A 14577-nucleotide genomic window follows, 5' to 3' on the forward strand; every position below is an offset into this window, starting at 1 on the left:
ACAACTCATCACACAATTATTGAGATTTAAAGTGAAAATATATGTAAAATGAGCTTTATGAAGTCTATCATTTTCATTATTGGTGAGTATCCTAACACAACATTGGTTATACAGGTTGGAATGACGTTTTATTCTCATCTCTTAGATGAGAAAAAATTCAGAGAGAGATTAACTAACTTACTACAAAGCCCATCAATGAGAGTCAGGACTGGAACCCATTTCTTCTGACCCTAGCACTGTGTGCTTTCCACCACTCTAAGCAGACACCTAAGATGGTGATTGTGTTGATTATGGTGATGGTGATCACTTGGTGGGTCTCCTTATATATACAATACATAAAGTCTCTTTATCATACTGAAAAAAAGGTGGAAGAATGTTTCCAAATTTCAGCTTTATCCCCTAACACCACACAGAACACATGTACACAGACAGGTTGGCCAAAATAGGTGAGAATCAGAGGCCAACACCCATCAGTGCAGACATAATCACTGCTGGGATGTCAGCAACATGGTATTAAATATAAAAAATTGAGGGCTCTCAAAATCCACAGAGAGATTAATGGCTAAAGAGGAAAATAGGTGACAAATGGCAGCCTAAAATTTCAGTCTGCCCAAACCAGAGAAGGAAAGAGGAGAATCTGAAATTTCCTGAAATACCTATGTCCCCTAGATAACAATAGGAATAACAGTGAAAAGAATGCTGATGATGATGACTAGCACCTACTCAACACTCACTATACACAGGCACTGAGCTGTGCTGCCTTATCCCACTACATGTCAAAGCTGTCAATATCCTCACTCTACAAATAAGAACACTGAGGTTCAGGGAGATTGAGACACTTGTCCAAGGTTAACCCTTGATAACCTTCTGGACAGTCAGATAGAACAGTGAGGCCAGGATTTGAACTCAGGGACTTGGCCCTATAATGGGGACTCTGAGGTAGCAGGTTTGAAAGACCTAGGTCTGAGTTTATGCCCAATAGATCAAGGTATCTTCAGAGTCCAGGAACCCAGGCTTCAGTGTTCACTGCTCTTTGGTAAGCTCCAACGACAGCCTGTTCCACCAGTTTTCTTAGTCCCACATGAGAGCAGCTCCTTTAGGGATGACTAGATTAGAATCAAGCATTTTTTCTCACATCAGACTCAATAAGCCGTCATTAATTGTAATGCAATCCCCTTTGTTAAGACATAATCTATGGGCTTTCTCAGGCTTAGGGGAACCTGGGCTTATGGCAGTCTGATGTTCCTCTCTTAATTCGTCAACCTAGTCCTGGCTTCTTTTGGGGACTAATAATTGCACCTGAGCCCATCTCATCAAAAGTCTCTAGGACATGGCATGAGGGCAAGGACTTCCATGATATCCCAGAATATCCCCCTTTACCCTGAATCTGTCTGGACAGAGACCAGTGGTTAGTTGGATTTAGTCACCTCTTTTCCCTTGGGATAATCATGTCATCTTGTCTTTCTTCAAACTAAGGCAAGTGGCGACATGAGTTTGATCCAAATCTAACTAAAGAGGAAGATTTCTTTCTGGAGAAAAACAGTTCAGTGAAGGTGCCCATGATGTTCCATAGTGGCATGTACCAAGTTGGTTATGATGATAAGCTCTCTTGCACCATCCTGAAAATACCCTACCGGAAAAATATCACAGCCATCTTCATCCTTCCTGATGAGGGCAAGCTGAAGGACTTGGAGGAGGGCTTGCAGATGGACATTTTCTCCAGATGGAAAACATTACTGTCACACAGGTAAAGAGGGGTGCCTAGGTCTTTCAGCTTTTTCCTTCTCCCTGTCTTCCCTCTTATTTATTCTATCTGAGCTCTTACCTTATGGCCAAGTTCTCTTCTGGGCTCTATAATAAACTTGTATTATGGTGGGAAGTGGACTGTGGAATGTATCACATGAATAGAGTGAAGTTCTTGGCTCTTTGAGGGAGATGCATCAAGACTGTGAGAGCATAGTAGATGGAGTCTTAGTGGAGGGCAGTGGTCAGCGAGGACTTCACAGAGGATATTTGTGCCAAAGCTTCAAGGCTGAGTGGCAGTCTGTATGAAAGGGGGAGGAGCAAAGGAAACTGCAAGGACAAATAGGGGCTATAAAAGGGGGCTGTGAGTTGTTCTCTGTGAGTAGAATGATGTTATCAACTGCAGTGTCACACTAAAACCCATGAAGTGTCCCAAGTAAGTTACACGAATAATAGTTGAAGAACCAAAGGGAGTAAATATTTTTCTTTTAAAACACAAACTGAGATTAGATTAATGCCAAGCCTACAGAATTCCTTCCAGGAACTTGCTTACTGACAGATTTTGGGGTGAGAGGTAAGGGTTGATGTTGGATTTTCCTCTTGGGGACATGTGACATAGTGTCAGCATGGACATACATGGTGCCTTAAAAGTGTCTGGGCTAGCGGCCTCTGGTGGCCAGAGCAGTGAAGGTGATGTAGCAGAGTGGACAGCTTCCACTTGGACAGGTGTCAGATGGCCTCTTCTGTGTTCTTCTCATTCCCTCTTCCAGCTCTCCCCTGTCATCATTCCCCATGCATCTCCTTAAAGGTGTTTGCTGGAAACTTCTGCCGCACCTGATGTCCTATCAGGCACCAAGGACGGTTCCAAGAGAGGTAGAGATGATGCCAGGACTGAGCTTGGCAACTCATGAGTAGTAACTGAACCGATGCAACTCCTTTCACAGAGAACATGGCCTTGGAGGCATCATTGCAGAAGGCATCTCTGATATCTAAAGTGAGCTGCAGGCTTAAGAAAGGGAAATTCTGATTCCAAATGTTTCCAATAAAGTCACAGTTCTGGGAGCAGGGAGCGAAGTGGCACAGCATCCCAAGAGCACTGCCATCCCTTGATATTGTCATAGACTCACCTGCCCTTCCTGTTGGGAATGAGGGAGCTGCAAGGATTGGCAGGGTCTGGCCACTAAAAAAAAAGGAAGGGTCCAGGTTACAACCTTTAGCCGAGACCTGGTCTTCTCATCTATGGTGTGTGGTCATACTCTTGCCGACATCACAGTACTCTCAAGAGAATAAATGTGCCTTAGCACAGCATTGCCCCACAGAAAACACACCCAAATGTGAGCTCCTCTCTCCTTCTCCCTCCCATTGGCTGAAGAGGCAGAGTTCCAAGGTACCTCAGCAGAACTTTTCAACCTCTGGTTTACTGAATGGCAGGTGTCCTGCACATCTGGCCCTCTTACCCTCAGGTTGAAGACCTAGGGCAGCTGCCTTTCCACTGAAGAAGATGTTCCCAGCAGGAAGGGCAGGTGAGGCTGTGCAGATCTCAAGGGATGGCAGCACTCTTGGGATGCTCCGTCACTTTTCTCCCCTCTCCCATAAATGTGACTTTATTGAAAGCATTCAGAATCAGAATTTCCCTTTCTTGAGCCTGCAGCTCATTCTAGATACCAGAGATGCATTCCGCAATGATGGCTTCAAGGCTGTGCTCTGTGTGAAAGGAGCTGCATCAGTTCAGTAAAGTTACCATCCACAGGATGCCCCATTTTGTCTCTTAACATGGGGACATTCCCAAAGGGACTGACATGTTTCTGCCTGCACTCTACAGAGTTTTAGAGTTCACAGAGATGGCTTTGGAGGCCTCCTTAGGGAATTGAGGGGTGTAGAAAGTGAAGATAAGGTGAAAATGGGAGGGATACCAGATTTTCCATCTCACTTCATCCAGAAGTCCTGGCTTTGTGAGACTTGGACTCCAGAAGATGATGTTTCCTCTAGGACTCAGATTACAGTGGCTTGAGACCCTGCAGTTGCTTTGCTGGAACTCGGCATCCTGAGTGCACTCTACCCCCATCTCCAAGCCATGTCTGACAGTTTCCTATGGGGCTACAGCTCAGGTGTTGCACTGGGGGGTTCACAATCCCCTCGCCAAGGCCCTCTGCAGTCCCTGCTGCTATGACCACCATCAGGCCACCACCAACCACACAGGGATGTTCCCTGGGCACTGCCACCATCTCTCTGGCTTCAAGCTTCGTCACATTTTGCACCTTTACTCAAGAGTGGAATAGAACCTTCAAGATTTTCTGTAGGCTAGCACCAACCTTCCTGAAGATTTGCGAATAACAGAACTAAAGCTCCTCACAGGGACTCAGGATAACTTACAGTCCATGGAAGTGGCATCTTATGAAGTCCAAGTGCAGGCTGCTCCCAGGCTCTCTTCCAGGGCACTTCCTTCCATTTAACTAGTGCCTAGGCTTCCTCCCTGATCCTTCTGGGACTGCTCCCCACATCTCCATGACTTGAGGCCAGGCTTTCCTGCCAGGAGGGTCATGGAGAGGAAGGTTCCTCTCACCCCAGTGATCTCTGGCCTCCCCAGTCACTTCTAGCCTTGAAATGACAGACAGGTTAATAATGTTCACCTTCCGGAGAAGAAACTCCAAATCCTCTTGCCGGACAGGGGGCTTGCCCACAGTCCCCAGGGAATTACATTTTGTCAGAAAATGTTCCTACTTTCTGAGCTCATTATGTCTGGGAGACAAGTGGTCAAGTCAGTTTGATCTACAGATGGAAAGCCTAGTCCAGACACCTCAGTGATCCCCTATGGGAGAGCAGAGGTGGACGGGCTATCCATATGTGCTCTTTCTGCAGTTCCCTCCAGACTGCAGGGCCTAGAAGACGCCGAAGAGAAAAATCACCTTTTCCCTAAAAAGAAGTAACCAAGTCCACAGACACACCCCAACTTACATGCGGGTAGAATATGTCAGGATTTAGACTTCAGAGACTTCCACCTGGCCTCTGTGCAGGAGGCAGACACCTGCTTAGGATTTGCATAATTTGAGGCCACCTGCTTTTCCGTACGTGTTGGTGTATGCACTCACCTGCCAGCAGCAGCTGCGTTTAGCACCTTCCCACATTGGCACAAACTAAAGCCAATCTCCCCACTTGTGCACTGGACCTACGGCCCCTCACTACTCAGGAACGTCACCCTAGAAGTCCTCTCCTCTCTTTCCTACATCAGCATATATTTTTCTCTCTTCTGAATCATTTCTATCATTTACAGAGATGCTCTTATCTTTTCCATCATTAAGCCTGGAAGGGGGCCAGGGATAACTTACAGTTCATAGAAGTGCTTCTCTGCAAGAAGACAAAGCAGATGTCTGCCTTCTGTGCATGCCACCCTGTAAGGCTTGTGCTGGCCTGCAGGAAATCTCAAGGCTATTATTTTTCCAACATAAAAGCTTCTCTTGACCTCTGCTTTTTCCCAGTTATTCCTTCATTTCATCACTGCTCCTTTGCAGGTGAATACCATGAAGCAGTTGCCTCTATTCATGGCCCCTAGTCCCTCTCATCCCCTCCTAAGCCCACTCTAGTCCAGCTTCTGTGCCCACTTCTCATGGAGAGCTCCCTTCCCAGGCACCAAGGGTGTCTCTGTTGTGGAGCAGTCAGTCTCAGGACCCATTGTTGGGCCGGTTGGTGTCTCCGCCTTCTTAAGGCGCTCTTCTCTTGGCTTCCACCTCTCTGCTCTCACAGCGCCTCCCGCCTCTCCCCTCCTCAGTCTCCTTTGCTGGAGACCCCTCTCCTCCTCCAGGCCTCAGAGGTGAGTGTCTCATGGCTCAATCCCCAGCTTTCTTTTCTGTCTATCCTTACCCCTGAGTGGGCGCACAGGCTCAGAGCTTTAACACCACCTCTATTACCACCACTGCCACGCTTCTAGCCCCAGACCCTGTTTTCCCCCAAACTCCAGAGTCATGGATCTTTCTGTTTACCCAGAATCCCCCCCAGATGTGCAATTGGAGCTTAGTGTCAACATATCCAAAATGGCATCCTGATCTGTCTCCAGTGAAGCTCTCCGAGCTTGCCCGTCTCCGTCAATGGCGACTCCATCTTTTTAGTTGCTCAAGCCAAAAACCTTGGAGTCACCCTGACCACTCTCAAATGCCCCATTCAGTCTGTCAGGAAACCCCTTTAGCCTACAGCAAACTACATCTGGAATTTGTGCTTCCCCGTCATCTCTACGGCTCCCAACATCTGACGACCACACCCGCTTCCGAATGGTCTCCCAGCATCGATTTTTGCCCATCCCCACTTCACACACATCACCACCACCTTAAGGTTATAAGAGTATAATCTTCACAGAGGAAACAGAATGATCCTTTTAAATCCTACGCAAGACCATGTCACTCCTCTGTTCAAAACCCTACAGTGACTCCCCATTTTCTTCAGGAAAAAAACTCCCTTGCTTGCCTCAAACTTTGCTCAAACCTAGGCCCCAGCCTTGATTCCTGCAAGTTGATCTGTATATATTTTTCCATGGCACTTACTGCCTTCTGCATACTACCAGTACGTGTATGTTGGTTTAGGTGGTACTTTTTGTTGTGTTGATTCTATCACCTGTCTTCCCTGCTAGAACACACAGTCAGGGGCAGGGAGCTTTGCCTGTTCTGTGCATAGATGTGCCTCCAGCACCTAGAACAATGCTTGGCATACAGCAGGCATTTAATAAATGTTGAGTAACTGAATGAGTGGAAAGGTAAATGTGGGAGTCTTTGGGGCTGTCGATAGTTAAAGCTATGAGACTGAGTGGCATACATGGGGAGGGAGTGAAGGTGGAAAAGAGAAGGGGAGCAAGGTCTGAGGCCTGAAGCAGCAGCCTAGCCCATAGAGATGGGAGGGGTGGAGCCAGGAAGGGGCAGGCATCAGGGGAAGGAGGGAAGGCTCGAGGGGCGGGCTTGGAACGCTTCACCCTGGAGAAAGGGATTACTGTCAGGTGCGGCTCGCTGTGAGTCAGCTCTGGGACGTGGAAGGCTGGGCATCAACAGGGGCTCTGGAAAGAGTTGCTTCTGTAGAAAATTGAGGTCAAAGAGCTGACTGGAGTGGACTGAGGCAATCATGGGAAAGAGTGGAAATAACTGGCAGAGACAACCTCTGCTATAAAAGGAAGACAAGAAATGAGCTGGCAGCTGGAGAGGCTATTCAAGGCCAAGAAAGGTCTCTTGACGTTAGTTTTTGAGAATAGGGTCACTCTATCGTGCGGCCTGCTCCAGAGGAGGATCAGAGGGCCTCTGTTTATGGGTGATACAGGAGAGAGAGGACACATAGGCAGGAATGAGGTCTTTGGGTAGGTGGGAAATGAGGTGCAGGGCCAGCCAGGTGAACAGGAATCCAGGCCTGAAGGTACCTCAGGAGCACCTGGCCCTAGACTCCAGACAGGAGGCTGATCGGTCTGGCCACAGAGGGTGTGAAGCTGCTGGATGGATGCCTGCTCTCTGCTAAGCACCAGCTGTCTGCTGAGTGCCTTGTCTGCATTTGCCTTAGCACCCCTAGTGAGGTATTGATGATCATCTTTCTTCTCGCACAAGTGACTTACAAAGGGAAGCTCACTTGCCCCAAGTTGCAGAGCTCATGAGAGACAGTGTAGATTTGAACTCAGTGCTGTCTAGCTCCTGATCCTGGGTGCCCTGTTGCCTCCAGTGTCAGGTCTTCTGGGGTCAGGATGGGCTCGGGGCTCGGGCATAGCAGAGACTGCAGTGAGGACATCTTCAGGGACTGGCTGAGGGGCCCGGAGATTCGGAGGGACTGAGAATACCCCCTGTGGATGAGGGCCCTGGGGCAGGTGTGCTGGGAAGCAGGAACACAGTGCAAAGAGCATATGGTGTTTTGAAACCACGGTCCCAGGGTGAAGGAGCCCCTCCTCATTGCGTGGATGGAGAGAGATTAGAGACCTTTGGGGCTGGAGGACAGATGTTTCGTTCCTCATGTATCCTGAGGCTTGCCCTGCACAACAACGGGGCTCGACCACTCACCCTTGTCATGTCCATTTCCCAGGGTCGTGGATGTGTCTGTGCCCAGGCTCTACATCACAGGCACCTTTGACCTGAAGAAGACCCTTTCCTACATGGGTGTCACCAAAATCTTTGAGCAGCATGGTGATCTCACCAAGATCTCCCCTCGTCGCAGCCTGAAAGTGAGCGAGGTAAGCCCGCCGGGTTTGACTCTGTTCCTGCAGCACAGGGGCCTTTGCCCAGCCCCGGGCCAGACCCAGGGTCACAGTGGCTGTCAGGGCCAGGACTCTACCCCCCAGTTGAGGTGGCCATGAATCCAGCCCCTTACCAACCCTGTGATCCTGGGAAAACCACATAACCCTTGCCAGCCTCATGCTTCTAGTCTTTCAAACTGCTGCTATTTGGGAAATCAATTCAATGTAGCAAATGTTGATCAAGGCCTAGAACAGTTACCAGGCCTCGAACGGGTCTAGGTCTGACCCAGATTCAGACTCTCTCTCAAAGGCCACACATTTCTTTTCTTTTTTCTTTCTTTTTTTTTTTTTTTTTTTTTTTGAGATGGAGTCTCACTCTTGTTGCCCGGGCTGGAGAGCAGTGGTGCATCCTGGCTCACTACAACCTCCGCCTCCCAGGTTCAAGCGATTCTCCTGCCTCAGCCTCCCGAGTAGATGGGATTACAGGCACCAACCACCACACCGGGCTAACTTTTTTGTATTTTTAATAGAGACAGGGTTTAGCCATGTTGGCCAGGCTGGTCTCAAATTCCTGACCTCAGGTGATCCACCCACCTCGGCCTCCCAAAGTGCTGGAATTACAAGCATGAGCCACCGCGCCCAAAGCCACACAGTTCTTAAGAGTTAGCAGTAAGCATGTGCCGCATAGGAAGAGATGATCATGCAAAGGGCCCTGTGATCTCTGGCAAAGGTGAGCACCTGACTGTCTGGGGTGAGAAGAGAGCATCATACAGGTAGGGTCACTGGATTTCGCAGATTTAGTACAAGATACCCAATTAAAGTTGAATTTTAGATAAACGATGAATAATTTTTGTAGTGTCAGTATGTTCCAAATATTGCACGGGACATACTTACAGTAAAACATATTCATTATTTAACTTGAATTCAAATTTCACTGGATGTCCTGTATTTTACCTGGCAACCCTACTTTGGGGTTAAAAACGCATTGAAGGAGGGGAAAGATTTCCACAAGCAGAGATGGGTGCCGTGACGGGTGCAGCAGCGTGGCCAAGGCTGGGGGTTGGATATCATGGAGCAGTAGGTGGTGGGGACTGGGTGCTTAGTCGGAGATGAAGTGGGAGGTTCAAGCCAGGCTGGGAGGGATCCAGCTTGCCAAGCTGAGCCCACTGCTCTCTATCAGATGGCACAGATTCCACTGTACTTTTCACGCTGACGTAAGAAACAGTTAGATTGTTCAACACCCGCCTATGAGTGAGAACATGCGGTGTTTGATCTCCTGCTCTTCTGTCAGTTTGCTGAGAATGATGGTTTTGGGGAGCGATAGCAAGGGGAGAGATGCCAGATGTAGGTGATGGGGAGGAAGGCAGCAAATCACACTGCCACGTGTGTGCCTACGCAACAATCTTGCATGTTCTTCACATGTACCCCCAAACCTAAAATGCAATAAAATAAATTTTAAAAAAATAAAAAATAAATTAAAAAAAAAAACTCTGGAAAAAAAAAAGAAACAGAATTACTAGAATGTTCTCACTTTCGAGCTTTCCCACAGACTTCCCACAAACATTCAATGTCAGCTCTGAAGGTCTTGTTGGGTCCAATGGCTCATTTCTTTCTGTAGTTACATTTGCTGACAGCTGTGATTCTAACACAGGATACTGTCCAGTTTTCTGCAAGTAAAATTGTGAGAATTCTGGAGACTAGAAAGAAATGTGCCAGGATCTCACACAGTCCTGTCAGTGTCCCAGTGCTGATCACCTGTTTACAGATGTTGATGCCTTTGGAGTGGGTCTGGGATGCGTCATCTCAAAAAGCTAATTCAGAATCCTTCTCCCTCCTAATCATCCACCAGGCAGATGAAAGGGGGTGCTGGAGGCTTCTGGGTAGGGATCCCACCATCTCACTTTCACCTCCTTTTCTGCCACGGCTATGATTGATGCTTCCCTGTAACCCATGAGAAAGAGAAGAAAACGCCACTCCATCTGTCCCCCCACCAAGCCCCATAACTGATGCTCCCCCTGCACCATCTTTTCCTTCACGTGGCATCTACCTGTCAAATATTCTCCAGCAATAATGACAAAAGAGACAGGAACCCTGGGGTGGCTGATACCAGCCAAGTTACTGCTGTGCTGCATGGCTTTGACCAACTTGTTGCCCTCCCTGATCCTCTCTGGGTCTCTGGCCCACCATGGTTACCGAGCAGCTTGGCAGTCCCTGACTTTGACCTTGGCTTCCACAGGCTGTGCACAAGGCTAAGCTGAAGATGGATGAGAGGGGCACAGAGGGGGCCGCCGGCACCGGAGCACAGACTCTGCCCATGGAGACACCACTCGTCGTCAAGATAAACAAACCCTATCTTCTACTGATTTATGACGAGAAAATATCTTCCTTGCTCTTCCTGGGAAAGATTGTTAACCCTACTGAAAAATAAAGGAGCAAGATAGACATGCCCTATCTTCTACTGATTTATGACGAGAAAATATCTTCCGTGCTCTTCCTGGGAAAGATTGTTAACCCTCAATAAAGGCAAATTCCTGCTTGCTGCAGACCCTGAACATGGCTTGGGGCTAAACACGTTTCATCTTCCAGAGATGGAAGTCACAGGCACAGTCAATTCAGTCCCTCACCGTCACCATCTCCCTAGGCTGCTCGAATGAGCAAAATTGCAAGTTCTAGGAACCCCTGTGCCCCGTTTCCTTCCTGCCCACTCAAATGCTGGGATTCAGTGCTCCACCTCCGCCCACTTAGGGGCATTGTCCTCTCCCCTCCAGTAGGCTGAGGGACTCTGTGATTTAATAAACAAACGTTTCTCCCCACAGCCCTGCCCCAGGTTGACCGGCTGTTGGTGGGTAATTTGGAGAAGCTATGGGCCACAGAAAGTACCTGGAGTCTGGAGTGAGAGACTGCAGTTCAAATCCCAGAATGAGGTATCTCTGGGAAAGCCACAAACCCTCTCTGAGCCTGTCTTCTTATTTCTGAAGTGAGAATCCTGCCACTCCCTCTGGGGCTCTGAGGAAGCTAGCTCTGTGCTTTAGAAAAGTTGGTCCCCCTCTGTGAGCCCTTGGCCAATTATCCTCCCCAGAGTGTCCACGTGGGAGCTCTGGGCTCAGCCAGGCATCCAGGTGGATGGGGAAACAGGGATGCGGTCAGTCCAGCCCCTCAGGCAGCATTAGAAGGATGAAATCTAGAGTAGCAGCTAGAACTTACCGCCAGCTTTGTCTATTTCAGTCACTAAAGAAGATCCCAGCACCCTCCCTCCCCTGCCTCCTCCCCATCTTGTTGTCAAAGGCAGGTCCTTCGGTTTAAACCTGTTAGCAAGTTCAATTGAAGGGTGAGTGAGGTCCCTGCACCAGCCCCATAAAATGTGGCCCTGCAGGGTCGCCTGTGGCCACTAGAGGTGGCCAGTGCACAGGTTCAGAGCACACTGGGTACTCGCAGGGCCCTGCACAGTTTCCCTGCCTGGGGCAGGCTCAGTTCAGGCATCAGGTTCCTTCCTCTCATGCAGGGAATTCCCACGGGTTCAGGTGTTTGGGGAGGAGAGGATACTGGCTGGCTTGACACAGGGAAGCCTTGGCTGGCGCCGCTTATCATTTCCCCGGGCGTGTTTAGCAGTTTGCAGCTCATGGTGTCTTTTGTGTTCTGGACACAGGTGCCTTCTGAGCAGCCAGAATGGGCGTCCCTATGTCGGACGTGGAAACTGAGGCTCAGAGAGGTGAAGTGGCTTCCTAGTGGCCTCAGGGTTAGCCACAGGCAGCAAGTGTCCCATCTTCTGGTTTGGGGCAGGAAGGGAGGGGTCCCAGATGCTGGAGGAGAAGACCACCTGGGGCTCGTGAACAGGGATGAGGGCTGAGGCTGGGAGCCCAAAGTGCGCAGCCCCTTTTGAAGAAGGTGTGGGTGGGGGAGAAGGTTGAGACCCCGCACAGGGACACAGACCTGGGAAAAAGGCTGGGAATCCCTGCCCAGCCCTTTGCCAACATAATTTCCCCTGCCCCAACCTGAGGGGTGGATATGGAAAGACACAGAAACCCTTAGCCACTGTCTCAGGTGCACAATAGATCACACTGGGGATGTGGCAGTGCCAGACAAGCCATTGAGTGGCCAGGTGACTTGGGCATGCCACTAAACCTTTCTGAGCCTCAGCCGCTTCATTTACTGAGAGAAGGTCATAATATCTACCTCCAGCAGCTAAGGTAGAGACTAATACCCTCTATCTACCTACCTACCTCTGAAGATCACGTGAGGTTGCAAGGCCGTCATGCCTGGCACGGGGGCATGCAATAGACAGCCCCTGCCATGGTCCTCTACCGGCCCTCTCCAGTGTCTGTGATGACCCAAAGTTTTCCCAAACTCTGCCCTCCAGGCATTTGCTTCTGCCATCTCCTCTAATGGGAATTCCCTCCTCCAGCCTAACAAGCTCCTACTCACCCTTTAATACCCATTAGGACCTCTTTATGAACTCCTCTCTACCTTTTCAGCATCTTCCAAGCACCCTCTTCCAAGCAGCCTTCCAAAACCCTCGCCTCCATGCTTGAGCATGGCGGGTGGGTCTGAATGTTCCCTCCAGCCCCATGTGGGCTGCAGTCAATCCTCCATTAAATGATGACTTCCGGGCTGCAATCTCTGAGCTCACTGTCAATACATGTAGACCGGCTCCTGGCTCCATGGGGTTAATATTCAGTGAGGGAAGCCACCACGAATCCAGTAAACACACATCTGTCATGAGCTGCAGTGGGCACCGTAAAGGAGACTTTGCAGAACTTGCAAAGGGTGTCAGAGAGGGGTCGTGTCCAGCCCGAGCACCCAAGAAAGGCTTCCCCAGAATGTAATATTTAGGAAGAGCTCCAAATGCTGGGAACTCATCTGTTTTTAAACTGTAGTTAGGAATTAAAACTGCACATAGGGCTGTTTTTCCATCATGATTAATAATAAATGAAATACTGGTTGGTATTTCTAAGTATACCAATAGGAATCAGCCATGTTTGAGTTTTTCACTCATCTTCCCTTTAACTAATTCTGTTTTTAAAATGACCGTTGCATATCCTAAATATTTTTAAATATAATTGTCTGCTTTCATAGCCACATTTGTATTATTCACTGCAAAAATAAGTTCTATTTTGAAAAAGTTAAAAAGAGGAAGAAGTAAGGTTGGGAGCCCAAGGAGACCCCACCAAGCAGTGGGAACAGTTGTGCAAAGGCCCTGAGGTCAGCAGTGACATGGGTGAGGAGCTGAAATGAGATGAGTGTTGTCAGAACAGCAAAGTAAGCAAGAAGGCGTGGGAGCAGGCTGAGAGGCATGTGGGAACTTGTGGGCCACAGAGGGGCGCTGGTCTTTAATTCAAGAACTATGGCGGGCTGCAGCAGGTGTGGGAGTGATCAGGCAAGCCCATATGCTGTGTGTCCCTCTGCCTGCAGACTAGTTGTCTTTGTACCCCTGTGCCCATGCCAGTGAATGCCACAGAGCACACATGCAGCAAGCGCTTGCTGGAAAAAAAAAACAAAAAACAAAAAACTACCCTGCCAATCACCCTTGCCAGACACGCCCAGCCCCCTCCAAAGCTCCCCTCTCCTCTGGGAGGGGAGTCGCATGCCTTAGCCTGGCAGGCCTGCCCACTGGGATGTGGTTGTGCCTGCTCACCTGCTCCTTCTTGTGGGTCTGCGTGCCACCTCCCTACATCTTCCCACCCTCCCTGGATGCTCTCCTTGCTTCTCATCCTCTCCCACTCCCACCACCAGTGTGTCACTAGTCTTCCAGGGAAGATCAACCCCTACTCCTTCTCAGAAGCCTCCCCAGGTCACATATTTGTGAGCTGACCGACCTTGTGAATAAATGAGTGAATGAATGAGTGGATTTTGTTGTTGACGTAACCAACACTTCCTAGATGCCTATTGAAGCCTGTAACTGCACGGGTGCTTTCCCCGCCTCACTGGCCCACAAGCCTTCCAGTTGGTGTGACTATCCCATTATACTGATGAGAAAATTGAGGCTCAGGAAGATCACATCACTTGCACAAGGTCCCACGGCCAGATAGCCACAGAACTGGGACCAAATACAAGTCCCCTGAGCACTTGTGGCTTTTATTTGTCCCATCAGTTCATCCATCCATCCAACCATTCAACAAATGTTCACTGAATATATTTTATTCACAAGCCCCTAAAAGCCCCTCTCTGGCCCCACACGGAGAGGACACTCAGGGAAAGGAAAGGAGAAGAGAGGAGAGGGGAGGAGAGAAGAGGAGAGGAGAGGAGGAGAGGCAGGAAAGGGGAAAGGGGATAGGGAAAAGGAAGGGACAGAGGGAGGGAGGGAGAGAAGGAAGGAGGGAAAGAGAGGGAAGGAAGGAAGGAAGGAAGGACAAAGAGAGAAAAGGAAGAGAGAAGAAAGAAAGAGAGAGAAAGAAAAGAAAGAGAAAGAAAGATGGAAGGAAAGGAAGAAAGAGAAAGAAAGAAGAAAGAAAAAGAGAAGAAAAATAAAGAAAGAAAGAAGAAAGAGAAAGAAAGAAAGAAAGAAAGAAAGATAGAAAGAAAGAAAGAAGGAAAGGAAGGAAGGAAGGAAGAAGAAAGAGAAAGAAAGGAAGAAAGGAAGAAGAAAGAAAGAGAGAAAGAGAGAAAAAGAAAGAAAGAAAGAAAGAAAGAAAGAAAGAAAGAAAGAAAGA

At 48.8% G+C, this 14577-nt stretch overlaps 1 protein-coding gene across 4 annotated transcripts in view; it reads left to right on the top strand.

Annotated features, from left to right (window-relative positions):
- Nucleotides 1-10482, top strand: part of SERPINA12 (serpin family A member 12) — a 29208-nt gene extending 18726 nt beyond the window's left edge. For all 4 annotated transcript variants that reach the window (XM_032287523.1, XM_032287522.1, XM_032287521.1 and 1 more), the window contains 3 exons: nt 1477-1747; nt 7780-7927; nt 10167-10482. In XM_032287523.1, coding sequence (XP_032143414.1) covers nt 1477-1747; nt 7780-7927; nt 10167-10358 — 611 coding nt within the window. In that variant the 3' untranslated portion in view covers nt 10359-10482. The remainder of the gene's footprint in view (nt 1-1476; nt 1748-7779; nt 7928-10166) is intronic.
- The last annotated feature ends 4095 nt before the right edge of the window (nt 10483-14577 follow it).

The sequence above is a fragment of the Sapajus apella genome, unplaced genomic scaffold (assembly GCF_009761245.1).
Source record: "Sapajus apella isolate SASKATOON/1434 unplaced genomic scaffold, GSC_monkey_1.0 scaffold20, whole genome shotgun sequence".
NCBI lineage: Eukaryota > Metazoa > Chordata > Mammalia > Primates > Cebidae > Sapajus > Sapajus apella.